Here is a 21,853-nt window from a genome sequence, read left to right as displayed (position 1 = left end):
TTTATCAGGCAAGGCCCCATGTAAGCCGCCCCGAGTCCCTTCTGGGAGATGGGGCGGGGTATAAAAATGACGTTATTAATATCTTGCAGCACATTTAACTCTATAGCTTTTCAATTAATATCTCATCATCAAGTCTCAACCCATTCAACCTAGTTTGTGGCAGCCACCAAAACGTGGTGGCGCAATGGGTTAAGCCATTGAACTGCTGACTTGGGAGTTGGCAGTTTCCATCTGCGAGATGGGATGAGCTCCCATCTGTCAGCCCTAGCTTCCCATGCGGGGACATGAGAGAAGCCCCACGCAGGATAGTAACAGATTCTAGGCGTCTCCTGGGCAACGTCTTTGAAGATGGACGATTCTCTCACGTCAGAAGCAACTTGCCTCAATATGCTTCTGATACGATTAGAATCATAGAATCATAGAATAGTAGAGTTGGAAGAGAACAAAAAGAACAAAACAAAACGAAGTTTCTGGAGTAGAACAATTACTCTCAGATTCATAGTTCTGGAATAGAGCAACAACTTTCAAAGTCGAGACCTGTTTCCCATCTCACCCGAATGAAGCTCCTTGACCAAAGAAGACATGGTGTTGGTGATGGAGTCGGCCGCGACCAGCAAGTCGTTTCGGAGGTTCCTGCGTGCTCCTGGCAAAGGAAGGGAAGCAGAAAGATGTGAGGCAAGCCTTGGGCTCCTACAAGTGCCCAGCCGGCCCTGGGCTGCAAGGACATGGCACTTGGGCCCGGGCTGTGGTGCAGGCTGGTGAGCAGCCAGCTGCAACAAATCACTCTGACCAAGAGGTCATGGGTTCGAGGCCAGCTCGGAGACCCGTGTTTGTCTTGTCTTTGTTCTATGTTAAAGCATTGAATGTTTGCCTTATATGTGTAATGTGATCCGCCCTGAGTCCCCTTCAAGGTGAGAAAGAAGGGCGGAATATAAATGCTATAAATAAATGAATAAATAAATAAACTTCATGAACAGGAAATAATCAGCTGGCTTCAAGGGGAATGGTTGCTATAGGGCAGAAACCAGGAGTCCTTCGTGGAGGGATCGGCCCCCTTCTAGTGCACCTGACCCTAGCAAAAGGGATGCTAAGAGACCCCCAAGAAGGGCAGGGGTCGGGGTCAAAGGAAAATGGCTCCGTCCCCCTCCCACCCCAGTCACCTGGAACAACCTCTATATGTGCAAAATTTCTTTAAGGCGGAGTCAGTGTGGAACAATGCTACAATGCGGTGCATTAATGTAACATCTCCTTTTCAAGCTAGGATAAAGATAGATAGATAGATAGATAGATAGATAGATAGATAGATAGATAGATGTTATTCTGTGTGCACAGTCCAAGGCTGCAAAGGCACCTGGCTCAGATACCTGAGTGGGGAAGAGATGCAGTTACAGTCGGGACCTTGGAAACCCAATCTCTCTGCAACTGAGAGGCAGGCAGAGTTCACAAGGCGTTCTATGGGGAGGAAGGCTCTCATAGTTCTCTCCGAGGGGCTGGCAGCACGAGACCATCAGTAAGCAGAAGACAAGGCTTAAAACTAATTTAAAAGCAGTTGAAACATCACGCTCATAACATAAACGCTGAAGCAGAGCAGAATAGAATGGCTAAAAGTCCAATGGAAAGAAGCCACAGAAGGATTATTATTCCCTCTTGCAAGAGGTTGGGACATAATTGAGGGGCCAGTGCCCTAAAGGCCCTGTTTCTGCTCCTCGCCTGTCCCACTGATCTCCAAAAAACTAGGGCCTTCCAAGGCTGGACCAGGATCTCATCCCAGGTTATCTGCTTATCCCAGGTTATCTAACAGTGTAGACCCATATTATCCAGTTCGTATTATCCACACACTACAAAACAACAAACCCATCCCTTCACACCCCAACCACCACTGCACAGCCCCCAATGCCACATCAATGCGAAACCACGGAGTTCAACATAGCCACAGATCTAGGATAAAAGCTATCCTGCAGCCTGTTTGTCCTTGTCATTGCCACCCTGTACTGTCTGCTAGATGGCAATACAGTAGAGTTCCGGTCATCCGACTTCTGGTTATCTGACATACCGTATTATCCGACATGCCAGGCCAGGCTATGTGGTCCAGGGTGCTTGCTGGAGGGACAAGACACGGATGGCACAGACTTTCCCAGCGCTGGGGAGAGGCCCGCTGTGCGTTTATAGGCAGCAACATGCAGCGGGCTTCTCCAAAGTGCCGGGTGCTTGCAAGGAGGCACAAGACTCTTCCCTTTGCCAAGCACCTGGCACTTTGGAGAAGCCCGGGCTTCTATAACCTGGGCACTTGGCGGAGGGACAAGAATCTGTCAGAGTAATTGCAGCGCAGCAGTAGTTGGATGGAATCAGTGGAACGCAGAACAAAGTGACACCCAGAGACGTTAATAAAACTATATACAAAGTTTTACTGACTTCAGCAACAATCAAGACAAACAGACTTGCAGACAATAGACACAGGACTCTCACTCAACTCTACTCAGAACTGAACAGAACTGATGCAATCAGCAATACACACACACTTGTGTCTGGACACTCCCTGGTTCCAGCCACACATCAAGGACATCACAGCTTCTTAGTAATTAACTCTTTCCAGACTATGTTACACTCTGGATGATGCAATCAGTATGCAATACAGGAAAGACACAAATTTCATTTAAACACTACCAATACACAAATCCCACATTCACAGAATCTTCCCTTTGCCAAGAACCCAGTTTGCTGGGAGGAATAATAGGGCCTCCCTATTATCTGACAGTTCCAGTTATCTGACATTTGGCCCGCCCATTTATGTCGGATAACTGGAACTTTACTGTAATTCAAAAAAAGAATATGCCAGGTGAGCTGGATCCCCTGAGCTTTCTTAAGGCAGCAGGAATTATAAAGTTCTTCCAAAGAGGGGAGAGGATGCTGAGTTGGGTGTGGGAAAGCCATCAAACCCAAACCATCTGGCCCTAAAGATGTCTAGAAAGACCCTATTTAAAAAAAATCTACAAATGTGTAAATCTGCAGCAGGGGAAGGCTCACTGTATTTAGAAACATGCCGGACTCCTTTAAAGGCTTCATAAGACAACGGCACCTTCACCGCTGTGATCGCATGGGGTTTGTGGTGACTCACCTTGTGCAAAAGCTTCCTGGACGTCTCCCCCGAGTCCAGTCAGGGAGTCCTGGGGCCCGTGGGTGGGGGTGGAGCCCGCCGAGGTGGACCGGACCGGCATGGGCATGGGGCGCCCGCTCCCGTGGGTCGGGGAGGTGTGCGGAGAGACCCCGGCCTGAGCCTGAAACACACACAGAGATGCCATCGTCGTCAGCTACTAGCACAACATTCCTCAAAGTATGAGATGCCAGCAGTCAGAACACCCCTAAACCTGTGCTCCAATTGCATGCTGAAAATCAACAGATGCCACCCTCCAGGGCAGGCATGGGCAAACTTGGGCCCTCCGGGTTGTGCGAGTCGAAGTCCGAAACACCCGGAGGGCCCAAGTTTGCCCATGCCTGGCCCAGGCCTTCCATGACAAACCCATCAGCGCACCTCCATAACTGCAGGTCACTGCAACCATCACTCCATGTCATAACCCTTGGGGTTGTTTGAGCTGCATGACAGAGGGTTGGACTAGATGGCCCTCGGGATCCCCTCCTACTTCCTAAATCTCTTTAAAATCTCTGAAGGACCCCCAGCATTTGGAATATTTGATGGCTCCATGCATCACCATCTTGGCATGCCAGAAAAAAGAGGATTAGCAGCGCTTGCTCAACCTGCGGCAAAAACGGGCATAACAGAGGAGAGTCGGAGGAGAAAACCATGTTTGAGTAAGCAAAGAAATTGCCCAGGTCGAGAAAGGCTGGCTTAACATCTCTTTGCTTTGCAAGGGAAGTGCTACAAGCAGGAAGGCTGGTTGAATCAAGGTGGCTTCCCAATGAGCAGGGGTGGCTCAACCTATATGCGAAGTACAGAAATGTGGAAGGCGCCAATCCCCTGGGGGCGCTATTGAGGTGCCTGGTTCAGTGCCCAGAGAGAGAGAGAGAGAGAGAGGGAGAGGGGGGGGACAAACAAAAGTTCTAGGAAATGGCAACGCACCCTGGGTTTCCCTAGGCCAGGCCTTTGCCAGAGGAAGGAAACTCTTCCCTTTGGTAAAGGCCCGAGACTTTGGGGAAATCTCCATGGCTCTCTTCTTCCACTCTCGCTGCATTTGGGGGGGGGGGATGTGCCAAAATACTGTTTGTGTTGCACCCCAAGGCAGCGTGAGCACTCGAAAACCAGACAAGAGCCAATATAACACACTATATCTTTATTAAAACAATTATAAATCCAAAAGAAATTAGGTATAGAGTCTGAGTAAGGAATAGTTCTTTTCAGAAAGTCAATGACTGTTTCAATTGTGTGAAGGAAAAGGTCCGATATTATAATCCACAATGAGAACTCGATAGCTCTCCCAAGAAATCAAAGTCCATGAAGTTAAACAGGGAAACAAGGATGGCAGAAAACAGAGTTCTATCCACTGGAAATGCTTCATAGCAATCAAGGCAACAAAGTTGTTAAAGCTGAGGCAAACTTGAAACAGGAACAAGGAATAACATCGGAAGTAAAGTCAAGGTCTACTGGAGAGTCACGGCACAGCACGGCCCGACTGGAACTGGAAAACTTGGCTTGAAACAAGAGCTAGAAACGGAGAAACCTCTCTCCAAAAAGCAACGTTGACACCGCAAGGAAATCTACCGAACAAAACACTTTTAACAGATTCTGGGCTGTTCAGAATTTGGGGAGTACAAACTCCCAAAACTTTCCCAAGGGAACGCTACCCATTATCCCATCTATTTGCCAGTCTCTGGCTGCGGCGGATTTCCTGTTTTGCACTTCTTTCTCTAGTCACAAAATCTCTACGATTAAAAACCCTGTTCCCAGGCGTTTTTTCCACATCTGGCTCTATCTGCGAGGGAGGACTAGAAGAATCCTCTCCAATTAACAAATCTCCAGCGTCAGTATCTTCAGGCACCTGCAGCTGTAAAGGCCCCTCTGTGGAGGGTGCAATGTCAGTAAATTCCTCATCATTATCTGTGTCAAAGTGCAGGTCCCGAAAGACTGTAGGCCTTGGTGCCCTTGCTGGCTGGGACCTAGCTGGCTGGGACCTGAGTTTGCTTACACTTGAAAATTGCCTAGGGCCGGCCCTGCCAATGAGCCCACCCATGAGAGGAGAAGTCCATTGGGCTGAACTGCTGGATGAAAGTGGAAGGACAGACGTGGCTGTTGATGCTGGAACTCAAAAGAGATGCATATTCACAGCTCGTAAGAAGTAGTCAGCCTGGCTGGCCAATGGGAGAATTTGGGGAACCAATTTAGACCTTATACTAAACTTGAGGCAAGAGTTTCCCCCACTTTGTAGATGCTCTTGACGAACGTCCATGGGGAATCGTAAGATAGAATCGTAAGGCGGGAGAATCATAGAATAATAGAGTTGGAAGAGACCTCATGGGCCATCCAGTCCAACCCCCTGCTGAAGAACAGCAAGGCCCATCAAGTGGGTCTCTGCAAGTGCTGCCAGGCTACAGATCAGGCATGGGCAAACTTTGGCCCTCCAGGTGTTTTGGACTCCAACTTCCACAATTCCTAACAGCCTACCAGCTGTGAGGAATTGTGAGAATTGGGAGTCCAAAACACCTGGAGGGAAGGTTGAAGTTTGCCCATACCTGCCATAGATTCCTGCAGAAGAGGGTTGGACTGGATGGCCCTTAGGGACCCCTTCAAACTTCATGATTCTCTGGAGAAGGAAGGCAACAAGGCCAATGGCTTGGACTTCCACCATCCTTTGCTGCTGCCTGTTTTTGGGGGTCTCCTGCACCCCGGCCCTCAACACCCACCAAGCCCCCCCCCCGCCCCACCCTTGGGTGCCTTTCTTGTCCTACATCTTGTGAGCGATACCAGACTCCCCTCTCTGGTGCCTCCTTGCCCAGAGCCCTGTTCCCAGCTGGATGCTGGTGACTAATCCCATAATTACCCCATTAAACATTTACGTCCCCAGCACGCCCTCCCTCCCTTCCCCAGCGTGTGCCGTTTCCTCTGGCCTTTCCCCCAGTTTCCTATTTTAGATGCAGACCCCCCCTCGATCCCTTTAAACCACACTTGCTACTATGGGAACCACGCTGTCGTTGGCACGGAAGGAGGGTGCCAAGGACACGGCTTTGCAGGATGAGGCCACTTCCAGCATCATGATCCTTCCCTTGAACCTCTCTCCCCCTCCAGACACAGCCTTTTCTTTTGGCCATGGCAAAACCAAGGAGGGTGACCAAAACCATCAAACGGCTGTTAGGAATTGTGGGAGCTGGAGTCCCAAACACCTGGAGGGCCCCGGTGTTTGGCTACCAGTATTAAAAAACTCAAAAATCAGACCAGTAAATAAGGAGCAACACTCTGAAAACAGAGGAGTTCCAGACAAGAATCAACCAGGGGCAGCTAACGACTCTGAACAAAGGATGCCCCCAGGCAGGAAGAAGCCAGGAGATAAAGCTATTCAATACTAATTAAGGTGATTACTACAACATTCACACTGGCCTCCAACTGACAAGAGTTCTTCTCTCACCCTGGACTTTCCACATACAGTAGAGTCTCACTTATCCAACATTCTGGATTATCCAATGCATTTTTGTAGTCGATGTTTTCAATAAATCGTGATATTTTGGTGCTAAATTCGTAAATACAGTAATTACTACACAGCATTCTTTCGTATTGAACTACTTTTTCTGTCAAATTTGTTGTATAACATGATGTTTCGGTGCTTGATTTGTAAAATCATAACCTAATTTGCTGTTTAATAGGCTTTTCCTTAATCCCTCCTTATTATCCAACGTATTTGCTTATCCAACGTTCTGCCGGCCCGTTTATGTTGGATAAGTGAGACTCTACTGTATATATATAAACCTTCCTTGCTTAGTTTCTCCATAACTCACAACCTCTGAGGATGCCTGCCACAGATGTGGGCGAAACGTCAGGAGAGAATACTTCTGGAACATGGCCAGACAGCCCGGAAAACACACAACAAGCCTATGATAGGTTTTCCTTAGGATCGCCGTAAGTCGCAAATGATTTGAAGGCACACAACAACAACAACAACAGGACCATTAAAGGCCCACAAAAAAGTAGCCCTTGAGCTGAGCAGCGTTGTCGTGCAATTGGACCGAGGCACCAAACCGAACCCTTCCAGCCCATAACCAAATGCACATGTCCAGCATGGCATCCATGTGCACTTCCTATAACCTTGCACCAGAGATGGATGTTCTGCAATAGAGCAAACTGCCTGGCTGCTTCTGTGGGGAATGGGCGCAAGTATGCACAAGTCAGCCAGAGGTCTCCGGAAAAGCCGACATGCAGCAAAGGCAAACTGGAAGCAAAACCAGAAGCATAATGTTAGTATGAAGGCGGAGAATTCATCAGAACAAAAGGCTGGCCTGAATTAATTCCTGCACAAGGGATGCCACAGATGGGGGGAAATGCAGAGGAAGAGGTCCATTTGGGTTGTAATGGAAGCGCATGGAAGAAATGTTCCATGGATGCATTTCTGCTGCTTAACTAGAAAGGCAAAGATGGAGATGGCTGCTTCATATTGTCATGGTTTGCAAAGTCCCTGTGCTGTGTGAATTAACTGGAAAATGAAGTGCATGAAGTCGATTGGCTGAGTCTGCAAAGACCTGGGGATTGATTTGACACTGTTTCTGTTCTGCTGCTGCAGAACCAGTTTGAACAAATTTTTCAGTGCTGACTGAGTACTGTCCCCGCTGGTTTGCTTTTAATTACTCTGATTATATCTGCTTGAATTTTAATGTATTGTCCATTATTTTATTTTGTGTATCATTGAAATGTTTTAGGTTTTGGCAAATATGTTGTGTCGTTGTTTCGGGCTTGTCCCTGTTGTGAGCCGCCCCGAATCGCTTTGGGGAGATGGGGCGTGATATAAAAATTAAGATGATGATGATGATGATGATGATGATGATGATGATTGCCTGTGAAGAATAGCAGCATAGAGAAGCCTTGCTATTTTGAGGCCTGTTTGCTGCTGCAAAAAGGGTGAAGAAACAGGACTGTATTCTTCTCTGAAGCAGATTTGTGGACTGAGAAAGGACTGTTTATGACCGTGGACTTCTGTAAGTGATCAGAGGGACCATTGTAAACACTACTGTTTTTTGATCTCTTGGAATCAATAAAGTTTCTGTATTTTTGTTCTGCAAACCTGAGTGGCACGTTATTGTTCTGCGGGTGACTCTGGATCACGGGCACACGTAAGAGCTTCCATTTATCATCATCAATCCGTAACACATATCCAGTCTCAAGATGCAAACTGGTGGATCCAATTACGAGAAAGAGGATCCCACTTCATCATCAGGAAGACCTTTGTTTCAGGTGGAACATGGGCCTCCCCATCACTGGAGGCCTTTAAAGAGAAGCTGTGTGGGCCTCTCTCGGGGATGCTTGAGCTGTGCCTTGCTGCCAGGCAGAACGGGGCCAGGCTAGATGGCCTTTGGCGTCCCTTGCAGCTCAACGATTGCAGGCAGCCTTTCCTCACCCTTTGGAGACCCCAATCCGGAGCTGTTCCTGCCAGAGGAGGGGAGAGAGAGGGGGGCTCTTTCGGATATCCTGGCACTAAGCCACAGCAGAGCCTGATGGAATTAAGAGGGTTTGTGCTTGTTTTAACTTGCCATGGGGCTTAGCAGGCTTTTAGGCTCTTTAAAGGCCTCCTGGGTTCCGTCTTTTCAAATTGTTCTGAGTGGCTTTCATTGTCACGCTGCCCGAGATGCCAGGAGAGAAAGAGGGAGGGGTGCAAAGGCTTTAATGGGGGAAGAAAGAGGGGCCTTGGGCAGGAAGCTCTTCGGCAGGAGGCCTTGCTACCCTTGGAGCCCCAGACAGACACATCATGCCCAGGAAAGAGAAGAGATGCAAGGCCACTGCCAAACCCATGGTCCAGAAGAGCACTTTACAGCTGGGAAGGCTCCAGGTTTGCATAATTTGGGTCTCCTTCATTGGAGACCCAATGCCTCCTTTACACTCTCTGGTTCTGCTGCTGCTCAGTGGTTTAGTTGTCTCCAACTCTTGGTGACCTCCTGGACCAGTCCAGGCCAGAGCTCCCTGTCGGCTGTCGCCGCCCCCAGTTCCTTCAAGGTCAAGCCAGGCCCTTCAAGGACACCGTCCATCCATCTCGCCCTTGGTCGGCCTCTCTTCCTTTTTCCTTCCATTTTCCCCAGCATCGTGATCTTCTCCAAGCTTTCCTGTCTCCTCATGATGTGGCCAAAGTCCTTCATCTTTGCCTCCAATATCCTTCCCTCCAGTGAGCAGCCATCGGGCCTTATTTCCTGGAGGATGGACTGGTTGGATCTTCTTGCCAAGGTCCAAGGCACGCTCAGGATTTTCCTTCAAAAACGTCTCTCTTCCTTCACTCAGCCTTCCTTATGGTCCAGCTCTCGCATCCATAGGTTACTCTGGGGAAGACCATGGCTTTGACAATGCGGACCTTCCTTCGTTGCCAGTGAGATGTCTCTGCTCTTCACTCTTTTGTCCAGGTTGGCCATTGCTCTCCTCCCAAGAAGGAAACACCTTCTGATTTCCTAGCTGCAGTGATCTTCATGCCTAAAAATATAAAGTCTGTCACTGCCTCCACGCTTTCTCCCTCTATTTGCCATTTATCAATAGGTGTAGTTGCCATGATCCTGGTTTTCTTGACGTTCAGCTGCAACCCAGCTTTTGCGCTTTCTTCTTTCTTTCACCTTGATGATAAGGCTCCTTAGCTCCTCCTCACTTTCAGTTTTCATCAGAGTGGTCTCATCTGCATACCTAAGGTTGTTCATGTTTCTTCCAGCAATTTTAACTCCGGCCTTGGATTCCTCAAGCCCCACACGTATGTCGCATGGTGTGTTCTGCGTACAAGTTGAATAGGGAGGGTGAGAGGACGCAGCCCTGATGTCCACACTCCTTTCTCAATCTTGAACCAGTCTCCTGTTCCGTGATCTCTCTGAAGAACTGAATTCTCTGGTTCAGTTCTTCCCAAAAGCCATTGCTTTCCTCCGGGGTTTTAGTCCAAAATGTAAAGATGCAGAGAGCAAATCTTGAGGCACCATGGGCAGGACACATCAAAGACGGAACCCAATTCAGAGCAGATTTAGTGGAAACGACGGCTGCTCACGTTGGTCCAAAGAGACACTACTAATGCACCCAAGGCACATCCTTGGAGTTAGTTTTGTCGAAACGGGACAGTTTGTTATAAAGCAGGCATGGGCCAACTGTTGGGGATCACCCTGGATTACTTAAGTCTAAATGTTGTCAGATAGATGATAGAGTTAGATTGAGGGGATCCTTTCCCCGTTTCCAAAGCATGCCTAGATAGGCTTTACTATTGTTTCCTCCTTCCTGTCCTATTTAGGTCAACCCACCCTTTGATGCTTTAGAAATGTGATCTCTCCTAGGGCTTTGACGTAACTTCCCCAATTTGGCCTTTGGAATGTTTATGGCCCTAGAGAAGAAGAGACCCACGAGGTTGGTCGCCATTCCTTCTTCCTGCTTTGTTCCAGAAAGGACTCACTTTGTCCCCTCTTGTAGTCAAGATGTAGCTATCTAGACCTTTGTTATTTTTAATCCGTCTATGTGTTTTTAGAGCAGATTAGATTAGCTAATTAGCTCCAAACCTTTTCTATCCATCAATGGATTTCTTTTTACCTCAATAAATGCTTTTAAACTTTAAAGCTAACTTTGCGTTCCTTTGCCTTCCTGAAGACTCAGAGGCCTTCCAAAACTCACACCGCGACCGCATAAGTCTCATTGCTGCATTTTACTCTGCTATTTTAATGGGAATATACCTCATAAAGGGGGTGATTTGAGCTTATCGGCTCATTAATTCCCAACACCAACTTCACCCCCCCCCAGGTGTTTTGGATTTCAACTCCTATCTATCTATCTAAAAATGTAATGTACGTTTGTAGGACTGAGTAAGCAACAAAACCACTGAAACAAATCACACCAAATTTGGCCACAAAAGACGTAGTCATCCAATCTATGTCTTTCAAACAAAAAAAAACCTGGAAAATAAACTCCAAATTAGAAAACAAGGAAGAGCCATTTTCAACCCTAGTTGCTGGTCAGAAGGGTAGCCCCTGTCCCCTTTAGGCTCCGCCCACTCCATCTCCTAGCAACCCCCTCGGCCACAATGGCGATGGAGTACAGCCAGGGTTCAGGCTTTGAGGCTGCAAGGCTATTCACTGCTATTCCACCTGGCCAACAAAGCATTCCCATAAACCACAGCAACGAGTGGCTGGGCAAAGCTAGTAATTCCTAAGAATTGTGGGAGTTGAAGTCCAAAACAACAGGAGGGAGGGCCAAAGTTGGCCCATGCCTGTTAAAAGGAGAAGTCGTAGAGTTATGTTTTGCCTGAGATGCAGTGGGTTACACCCCTCGGACCATGTAAACATACGTGGATATGTACACACACGTTAACATTGGCTGCCAATGGAGGAAATTCACTTTTGGATTAAGGCTTTAATCTCTAACCCACCCGCCTCCCTTGCAAGCGCAGCGGCCATCTAATCTGCAGCTCTCCCTCCTGGGAAGCTTTCTGCACATGAGACACGAATGAGGGAGGGAATCGCGCTATATAGCTGCAGACAGTCCTGGACTGCAGGGCCCAGCATCCCCTGAGCCAGAACAGCCAATAGGCAAGGAATGCTGGGAGCAGTAGTCAACAGCAGCCAGTCAACTATCCTTTTGCAGTCTTCCTCCGACCCTTCCCTCCTTTCCATAGGCAAGGCTGTAACATCACGGGATTTGCTGAAACATGCTGCTCTCGCTTTGAGACACATTTAAATCTAATCTAAATCTAATCTAATCTAATCTAATCTAATCTAATCTAATCTAATCTAAATCTATCTAATCTAATCTAAATCTAAATCCATAATAAAAGTGAAAACCCGTATGTGTGTATGTGGCAGGCATGTCCGCTCACACAGACAAACTCCGGCCTCCACAAACAGGCTACACTTCCCACTGCTCAAAAGCCAGCAAGTCACTACTTTGCACTGACATTGAGGTTACAGCGAGCACCATGAACATGTAGGCCAACCCCTGCCAATGTCCTCCCCAAACACTACAAACAACCACCTAAGGAATGCTTTCATTTGGGGACAATTTCATCCTATATTTTGCTTTTTTTCCACCACACGCAGGCATCCCAACGTTCTCCATTGCTGTGGAATTTGCATGGCCCCGCCTACTGCCCTTCCCTTTCAAATTTGTCTGCATAGCAAACTGCAGAATTTAGCTGCAACTACACTTACTGGAGGAGTTTGGGACATTGAAGTTGTAGTTTACCCTGCATCGAGTCAGAGCACTGTGACTCCAACTGGGAAATTTATAGGAGTTGTACTTCACCAACACCCACAACGCTATGAACCCAAACAATTATGGGTCTAGACCAAATTTGCCATGCATACCTGATATGCCCAGATTTCAATACTGGTGGGTTTGGAGGGGAATTGGCCTGGACATTTGGGAGTAGTAGGTACTGGGATTTATAGTTCACCTGCAATGAATGAGCACTTCCAACCCCACTGATGATGCACCAGGACCAAACTTGCCACACACAGGCCCATAACCAATACAACGTATTGGACAAGTTGGGGGGAAAGGGAGTTATAGTTCACCTGCATCAGAGAAACACTGACGCCCACCGACAATGGTCCAGGACCACACTTCGCACAGAGAAGCCTCATAACCGACTGAACATACTACATGGGTTTGTGGGAATCGGCTTTGATTTTCGGAGTTGTAGTTCACCTGCATCCAAAGACCATTGACCCCAACCAACGGATGGATCTGGACCAAACTTGGCACACAGACTCGACATAGCCTGCTGTGCATACTGACAAATGTTGCGGGACAATTGCCCCGGGACTCTGCGAGTTGTAGTCGTTCACCCCCATCCAGAGACCACTCCAGCCACGTAATGACCACCCAACAACATATCTGGACCACACTTGGTACACAGATCCAAAATGGCCAACTTTTCATACTGCCAGGGTTTTGGGAGGATTGACCCACGATTCCGGGAATTGTAGTTCACCCACTCCAAACACAATACATAACACTGAAAGACAAGTAATACCATTCTCAAATGAGCCGGGCGCCACCGGGTCCCCAAGCTAGTAGTCTATGAAGAATGGCAAGGGAATCCCAGGAAGATTCTGGAGCAGACCATGAAAGAGGCAGCTTGCAATCACTTAGAAAGGAATGCTGTGCTCACTCAAAGTCAGCATGGGATTTCTCAGAAACAAGTCATGTCAGACTCATCTATTTCTTCAATAGAGTTACAAGCTTGGTAGATGCAAGGAGTGCTGTGGATGGAGCAGATCTTGCCTTCAGGAAGGCCTTCAACAAAGTCCCCCATGGCCTTCTTGCAAGCAAACTAGTCCAATGCGGGCTAGATAAGGCTACTGTTAGGTGGATCTGGAATTGGCTAAGCGACCAAACTCAAAAGGTGTTTCTCCCCAATGGTTCCTCTTCATCCTGGAAAGAAGGGACTATTTGGGTCACTTGAAGAAGGTTCGGTCCTGGGCCCAGTTCTGTTCAACGTCTTTATCAATGACTTGGATGAAGGTTGAGAGGGAAGGCTGATCAAGTTTGCAGGCGACACCAAATTAGGAGGGATAGCTAATAGTCCAGAGGACAGGAGCAGAATTCAAAATGACCTCAACAAATTAGAGAGATGAATGGCCAAAACGAACACAATGAATTTCAACAAAGAGAAAGGACGGATACTTCACACTGGCAGAAAAACTGAAATGCAAAGATACAGGATGGGAGACGCCTGGCTCCACAACAGAGTCACACGTGAAAGAGGTCTTGGAGACTTCGGGGAGAACAAGCTGAACATGAGCCAAGAGTGTGAAGCAGCAGCTACAAAAGCTAATGGGATTTTGGGCTGCATCAAAATGAATTTAGTGAGGGATTGAGGGAAGACAGGGTGCCTCCTTATTCCACTTTGGTCAGACCTCTTTACCTGGAATCACACTGTGTCCAATTCTGGGCAGCATATTTCAAAAGAGAGATTGACAAGCTGGAAGGCGTCCAGAGGAAGGGGGCAACAAAAAGGATCAAAGGTCTGGAGACAATGAATCCCCTTGAGGAGCGGCTTAAAGAGCTTGGCCTGCTTAGCCTCAGGCCCCTTCTACACTGCCATATAAAATCCAGATTATCTGCCTTGAACTGGATTATACAGAAGTGTAGAAGGGGCCTCAGAAGAGGTGAGAGTAGACATGAGAGCTATGTATAAATATGTGAAAGGACATTCCAAGGAAGAGGGATCAGTCTTCCGTTCTGCTGCCATGCAGACTAGGACTCTATGGAGACGTGGGTTCAAATGGCAGAAGAGGAGATTCCACCTGAACATTAGGAATAACTTACTGACTGTAAGAAGAGCTGCTCAGCAGTGGAACTCTCTGCCTCAGAGCCCAGTGGAAGCTCCCTCTTTGGAGGCTTTTAAACAGAGGCTGGGTGGCCGTTTGCCAAGGATGTTTTGATTGTGCTTTTCCTGCATGGCAAAAGGGGGTTGGACTGGATGGCCCATGTGGTCTCCTTCAACTCTTTATGGAGTGGCTTAAAGAGCAGGACATGTTTAGCCTGCAGAAGAGAAGGCTGAGAGGAGACATGAGAGCCATGGATCAAGATGTGAGAGGGGAAGTGTAATGAAGTATGAATTTTTGATTTACAGATGTTATGTTTAATTGTGTGTTTGTGTTTTAAAAGGGTAAGTATTACAGTTATTGCATCTCAGCACTCAGAGGCTGGTTGCCATGGAGAAGTAGGCAGAGCCAACTGCCGTTTTGTTGAAGAAGTGCAGAGTTTAAAAAAGGGATTCAGTCTGTGCTCTGAGGAGGCACAGGGAAGATTGATCCTAGGTTGATGGGATCAGGGAGACTCAATTGTTCATTTTTAATCAGTTTAAAATAAGTTTGGTGACTTATTTAATGTAGTCTGTGTCCTGGTAAGGAACAGAGAATTTGTGATCATATATCACAGGGATGACTGCGGTTTAAAAGTAGCAGAGGAAGAAGTTCTAACTACTTTAAGAAAAAAAGTGACACTTTAGGGAGTTTGACTCACCTCATTCTAGTATTGTAACTGTTAATAAAAGTGTCTCTAAGTTAGAAACAACATTGTAACCACTAAGCTTTGTGCCTGAATAAACATGTTATTGTTCCTCCAACATCTAAGCCTATATCGCATATATTATAAACCAAGTTGCATTACCATCTAAAGTGAATAAGAAGAAGAAAGAAAAAAAAAGTAAAAGGTCTCCTCTCTGAGTCTTTGGTGGTGGCATCTTCGCAGGAAGTCATCGGGAGGAGGGGGCAAGGTTGCTTTCAACTGCCCTGGACGCAATGGAACAACTGATTCAAACGAAAGGAAAGGAGATTCCACCTGAATATTAGGAAGAACTTCCTCACTGTGAGACAGAGCTGTTCAGCAGTGGAACTCTCTGCCACGGATTGTGGTAGAGGCTTTGAAGCAGAGGCTGGATGGACGTCTGTCCGGGGTGCTTTGAATGTGATTTTCCTGCTTCTTAGCAGAATGGACTGGATGGCCTGTGAGGTCTCTTTCAACTCTATGATTCATTAATTCGATGAACTCTCCGATTCTATGATTCTGTGAATGTAGCCTTTGCCCGAGAGTCCTGCACCAACTGGGGCAAGAAAGCCCAGTGCGGATGTGTCCAGGGGCAAATAAACTCCCTACGAAGGCAAAGAGCCCTGGCCTGCTGTGCTTTTGGCCGGAGGGGCTCAGTTCCAGCTGCCTGCAAAAACCACCTTCCAACAACAACAGCATCGGCAGCATCAGGGGCGGCTTGCGTGCCAGCGAGCGACTTCAGCTCCTGACTCCCGGCCAGCGAAACCCGGCTCCTCTGCCGTCAGACAGACGCGGCTGGAAAAGAGATTCCGTTCCTGCAGAGCCTTCCCTCCCGGAGACGGAGGGGAGGGGGTGGCAATGGAGGGGAGGGGGCCACTCCATCTGGGCCTGCTTTGCGCCTCCGGTGTTATGGCTCCGGCTTATGCGTTCTGGCCCCACTCCACAATGCAGCAGGGGCATCATCCCCGGGACCCTCTCCAAGTCATTTCCAACTTAACAGAGACCCCAAGGAGGCCTATCACTGGGTTTCCTTGGCAAAGGTTCTGTTAATGTGGGATTTGTGTATTGATAGTGTTTAAATGCAATTTGTGCCATGCTTGTATTGCAACTGACTGCATCATCCAGAATGTACCAGAATGTGGAAAGAGTTAATTGCCAAGAAGCTAGGATGACCTTGATGTGTGGCCGGAACTAGGGAGTATCCAGACACAAGTGTTCGTGCATAACGATTGCATCAGTTCAGTTCAGTTCTGTTGAGTTCTGTCTGCCTAGAGTTGGAGAACAGAACAGCCCTGTGTTTATCCGTTGTCTGCAAGTCTGTTTGTGTTGATTACTGCTGCATACAGTAAAACCTTGGAAATAGTTTTACCAACATCTCTGAGTGTCTCTTCGTTCTGCGTTCCACTGCTTCCACCCAACTACTGCTGCGCTGCAAATACTCTGGCAGGCTCTTCCTCTGCCTCCCTGTGAGGCTGAGAGAGTGGGACTTGCCCCAAGGATATCCAGTTTCCATGGCCAAGCGGGGAATTGCATTCAGAGACTTACATTGCCTGCAAAGCTCTAGGCCACGGTGCTGTGCAGAGTCTCTTTCTAGTTTCTGTCATAGTATCCTAGCGCTGGAAGGGATCTCCAGAGGCCATCCAGTCCAACCCCTTCCTGGCATAAAGGAAGTCAACATTCAATTCCTCCTTACAGATGGCCGTCCAGCCTCTCTTTGAACATCACTAGACTCCTAGGCACCAGCAGATGCACCACATTGAACAGCTCTTATAAATAATATAATATGTAAATATGGCAGAATACATAAAGCAAAGTGAAGCTGCTTTGATTGAAGTCAAAAATCAGAAACTCCTCAAAGCACAGCAGACAAAAAAACCAGTACAAGAAAACCGCACTACAAACTAGAGCTGACAGCTGGCACAACAAAACATTGCATGGAAAGTTCCTTGACAAAATTGAAGGAAAAGCTGATAAGGAGAAGACCTGGCTCTGGCTCACGAATGGGACCCTGAAGAAGGAGACAGAAGGCCTGATCCTTGCAGCCCAGGAGCAAGACATCAGAACAAAGGCAATTCAGGCCAAGATCGAAAAATCAGCTGATGATCCAAAATGCAGACTCTGCAAGGAAACCGACGAAACCATTGATCATATCCTCAGCTGCTGTAAGAAAATCGCACAGACAGACTACAAACAGAGGCACAACTATGTGGCCCAAATGATTCATTGGAACTTATGCCTCAAGTACCACCTCCCAGCAGCAAAGAACTGGTGGGATCACAAACCTGCAAAAGTCTTGGAGAATGAGCACGCAAAGATACTGTGGGACTTCCGAATCCAGACTGACAAAGTTCTGGAACACAACACACCAGACATCACAGTTGTGGAAAAGAAAAAGGTTTGGATCATTGATGTTGCCATCCCAGGTGACAGCCGGATTGACGAAAAACAACAGGAAAAACTCAGCCGCTATCAGGACCTCAAGACTGAACTTCAAAGACTCTGGCAGAAACCAGTGCAGGTGGTCCCGGTGGTGATGGGCACATTGGGTGCCGTGCCAAAAGATCTCAGCCGGCATTTGGAAACAATAGACATTGACAAAATCACGATCTGCCAACTGCAAAAGGCCACCCGACTGGGATCTGCATGCATCATCCGAAAATAAATCACTCAGTCCTAGACACTTGGGAAGTGTTCGACTTGTGATTTTGTGATACAAAATCCAGCACGTCTATCTTCTTTGCTGTGACTTATAATAATAATAATAATAATAATAATAATAATAATAATAATAATAATAATAAAAACTTTATTTATATACAGTAGTGTCACTTATCCAACATAAACGGGCCGGCAGGACATTGGATAAGCGAATATGTTGGATAATAAGGAGGGATCAAAGAAAAGTCTATGAAACATCAAATTAGGTTATGATTTTACAAATTAAGCACCAAAACATCATGTTACACAACAAATTTGATAGAAAAAGTAGCTCAATACGAAATAATGCTATGTAGTGATTACTGTATTTACGAATTTAACACCAAAATATCACGATGGGTTGAAAACATTGACTACAAAAATGCGTTGGATAATCCAGAACGTTGGATAAGTGAGACTCTACTGTAGTTCAATAGGCAGTAAGGCTACGTAGTAATTACTGTATTTATGAATTTAGCACGAAAATATCATGATGTATTGAAAACATTGACTACAAAAATGCGTTGGATAATCCAGAATGTTGGATAAGTGAGACTCTACTGTACCCCCCTATCTCCCAAATGAGACTCAGGGCAGTTTCCAATCATAAAGACAACACATACATTACATTACAGCGTAATAACACATAATGATGATGAATATATGACGAAATGGCATCATAAGATCTGGAAGGCACCCCAAGGGATGAAGACACCATCCAAGCCCTCCCAACAGATGGCCATCCAGCCTCTGCTTAAAGACAAATCTACTAGACTCCAAGACAGGAGAGTATTAGTTCTCAAACAGCTCTAACTCTCAGGAAATTCTTCCCAATGTTGAGGTGGAATCTCTTTTCCTGGAACGTGGATACATTTTGCTCCATTGTGTCCCAGTCTCCAGAGTAGAACAAACCAGTCTCGGTCCCCAAGCCTGGTCCAAACAGTCCCAGAAACGGGCCATAATCTATTCCAGGGATGTCAGGGAAAGGGATGCAGCCATGGTCTCCACCTCCTTCCTCTTCCATCATCTTCTTGATTGTTTTCCCTTCCTCTGCTTTTCTTGGCAATCGGGAACCTGGACACCAAGGAGTTTTGGAAGAAGCAACTACCATTCCGTCACGGCCTGGCGTGCTGCATTTTTAATCCCCATTCATAGGCTTTCAAATGAGATCATACTCTGTGTTTTCGTAGGATGGCTTGTTTGAGAGAGTGTGACTCCTCCAAGGTCCTCCAATGGCCTTTCGCGGCTGAATAAGGATTCAAGCCCTAGCCTCCCAGAGCCTTCCATGACAACATGCAGGCTTTGCAGATAGGGTGAAATCTATATATATAAAAGAGTGATGGAATCCTGGCACTGAGCAAAACAACAAAACTAAACACCCCCCAACCTCGAAATTTCACAACACAATCCATCATCCACGCCTCGAGGTTGAAACCACAAAATATCACGTTGGAGGAGACCTCATGGGCCATCCAGTCCAACCCCATTCTGAAAAAAAGCAGGAAATCGCATTCAAAGCACCCCTGACAGACGGCCATCCAGCCTCTGATTAAAAGCCTCCAAAGAAGGAGCCTCCACCACACTTCACATGGGGCAGAGAGTTCCACTGCTGAACAGCTCTCACAGTTAAAAAGCTCTTCCTCATGTTCAGGTGGAATCTCCTTTTCTGTAGTTTTAAGCCACATCCTAGTTTCCAGGGCAGCAGAAAGGAAGCTTGCACTCTCCTCCCTATGACTTTCCCTCACTTCTTGGTTTCTCCTGACGTTAAGTCCAGTCGTATCCAACCCTGGGGGTTGGTGCTCATCTCCATTTCTAAGCCGAAGAGCCGGCATTGTCCATAGACACCTCCAAGGTCATGTGGCCAGCATGACTGGAGCACGTTACCTTCCTGCCAGAACGGTACCTATTGATCTACTCACATTTGCTTGTTTTCGAACTGCTAGGTTGGCGGGAGCTGGGGCTAACAGTGGGCGCTCATTCTGCTCCTGGGATTTGAACCTGGGACCTTTTGGTCCACAAGTTCAGCAGCTCAGTGCTTTAACACACTGTGATCCCTGGCCCTCATCATGTGTCCTCTCCGCCTTCTCTTCTGCAGGCTAAACATGCCCAGCTCTTTAAGCCACTCCTCATAGGGATTCTTGTTCTCCAGACCCTTGATCCTTTGAGTCTTCCTCCTCTGGACACATTCCAGCTTAGAGTCAACATCTCCCTTCAGTGGCAGTGCCCAGAATGAGACACAGTGGGATTCCAGGTAACGTGGTCTGACCAAGACCTGGAGCGTTTCCATCAGCGTTGCCTCAGAAAAATCCTGCAAATCTCTTGGGAAGAGAGATGGACAAATGTCAGCATGCTGGAAGAAGAAGCAAAGACCACCAGCATTGAAGCGATGCTCCTGCGCCATCAACTCCGCTGGACTGGCCACGTTGTCCGAATGCCCAAAGATCACCGTTGTCTCCCAAAGCAGCTACTCTACTCCGAACTCAAGAATGGGAAACGGAATGTTGGTGGGCAGGAAAAGAGATTTAAAGATGGGCTCAAAGCCAGCCTTAAAAACTGTGGCCTAGACACTGAGAACTGGGAAGCCTTGGCCCTTGAGCACTCTAACTGGAGGTCAGCTGTGACCAGCAGTGCTGCGGAGTTCGAAGAGGCACGAACGGAGGGCTTAAGGGAGAAACGTGCCAAGAGGAAGGTCCATCAAGCCAACCCTGACCGGGACCGCCTTCCGTCTGGAAACTGATGTCCTCACTTCGGGAGAACATGCAGATCAAGAATAGGTCTCTTCAGCCACCTAAGAACCCATCCTCAAGACACCAGAGATGGAAGACAATCCTCCTCGAACTACGAGAGATCGCCTAAGTGATCCATGGCCCTCATCATGTCTCTTCTCTGCCTTCTCTTCTGCAGGCTAAACATGCCCATCTCTTTCAGCCACTCCTCATAGGGATTCTTGTTCTCCAGACCCTTGTTCCTTTGAGTCACCCTCTTCCTCTGGACACATTCCAGCTTAGAGTCAACATCTCCCTTCAGTGCCAGTGCCCAGAATGGGACACAGTGGGATTCCAGATAAAGTGGTCTGACCAAGGCAGAGGAGCGGGGATCTAAACACTATACTCATCTTGATGCAGGACAAAATCCCATTGGCTTCTTTTTTTTGCCGCCACATCACATTCCTGTCTCATGTTTCCTTTCTTCCCCACGAGGACTCCAAGATCTTTTCTACACATCCTGCTATCGAGCCAGACATCCCATCCCATTCTGTATTTCCTTTTTTCTGCCTAAGTGAGGTATCTTGCATTTGTCGCTGTTAAAGATCATTTGGTTAGTTTGGGCCAATCATCTCTCTAATGTGTGAAGATCGTTTTGGATTCTGCTCCTGTCTCCTGGAGTCTTGGCTCTCCCTCCCCATTTGGTCCTGTCTGCAAACTTGATGATTGTTGCCTTCTAACCCTTCATCTAAGTCAGGGGTCCCCAAACTTTTTGAGCAGAGGGCCGGTCAGATGGTCGAGGGGCCAAATGATCATTTGAAAAAAACAAACAAATTCCTAGGCACACTGCACGTGTCATATTTGTCGTGCAAAAACAACAACAACAACAACAACAGAACAATACAATATTTAAAAATAAAAACAATTTTAACCAATATAAATTTATCAGGATTTCAATGGGAAGTGTGGGCCTGCTTCTGGCCAATGAGACAGTCAGATTAATTAGGATTGTTGTTGTTGTGTGCCTTCAAGTCATTTCAGAATTAGGGTGAGCCTAAGCCTAAAATTTATGTATGTATTTATTTATTTACTACATTTGTTTACTACATTTATTTCCCGCCCTTCTCGCCCCGAAGGGGACTCAGAGCGACTTACAAATTAGATGTACATACAATCTATATATATAAAAAAGTGATGGCATCAGGGCAGCGGACAAAACAACAAAACTACAGGCCCCCCAACCTCGAAATCTGACAACACAACCCATCATTCACGGCTCTAGGTTGATACAACAAAAAGAAAA

The 21,853-nt window shown here is 47.1% G+C and overlaps 1 protein-coding gene and 1 long non-coding RNA gene across 8 annotated transcripts in view; one reads left to right on the top strand and one right to left on the bottom strand.

Annotated features, from left to right (window-relative positions):
* dtnb (dystrobrevin beta) overlaps positions 1 to 21,853 on the bottom strand; it is a 219,284-nt gene that overhangs the window by 22,089 nt on the left and 175,342 nt on the right. For all 7 annotated transcript variants that reach the window (XM_062968863.1, XM_062968830.1, XM_062968834.1 and 4 more), the window contains 2 exons: positions 3,116 to 3,275; positions 554 to 643 (listed from right to left, as the gene is read on the bottom strand). In XM_062968863.1, coding sequence (XP_062824933.1) covers positions 554 to 643; positions 3,116 to 3,275 — 250 coding nt within the window. The remainder of the gene's footprint in view (positions 1 to 553; positions 644 to 3,115; positions 3,276 to 21,853) is intronic.
* Positions 3,491 to 15,234, top strand: LOC134295679 (uncharacterized). Its single transcript, XR_010002298.1, has 2 exons — positions 3,491 to 5,513; positions 5,618 to 15,234. It is a non-coding gene; the product is annotated as an uncharacterized LOC134295679 (long non-coding RNA).

The sequence above is a fragment of the Anolis carolinensis genome, chromosome 1 (genome assembly GCF_035594765.1).
Source record: "Anolis carolinensis isolate JA03-04 chromosome 1, rAnoCar3.1.pri, whole genome shotgun sequence".
Lineage (NCBI taxonomy): Eukaryota > Metazoa > Chordata > Lepidosauria > Squamata > Dactyloidae > Anolis > Anolis carolinensis.
This window is presented reverse-complemented; position numbering and strand designations above follow the sequence as displayed.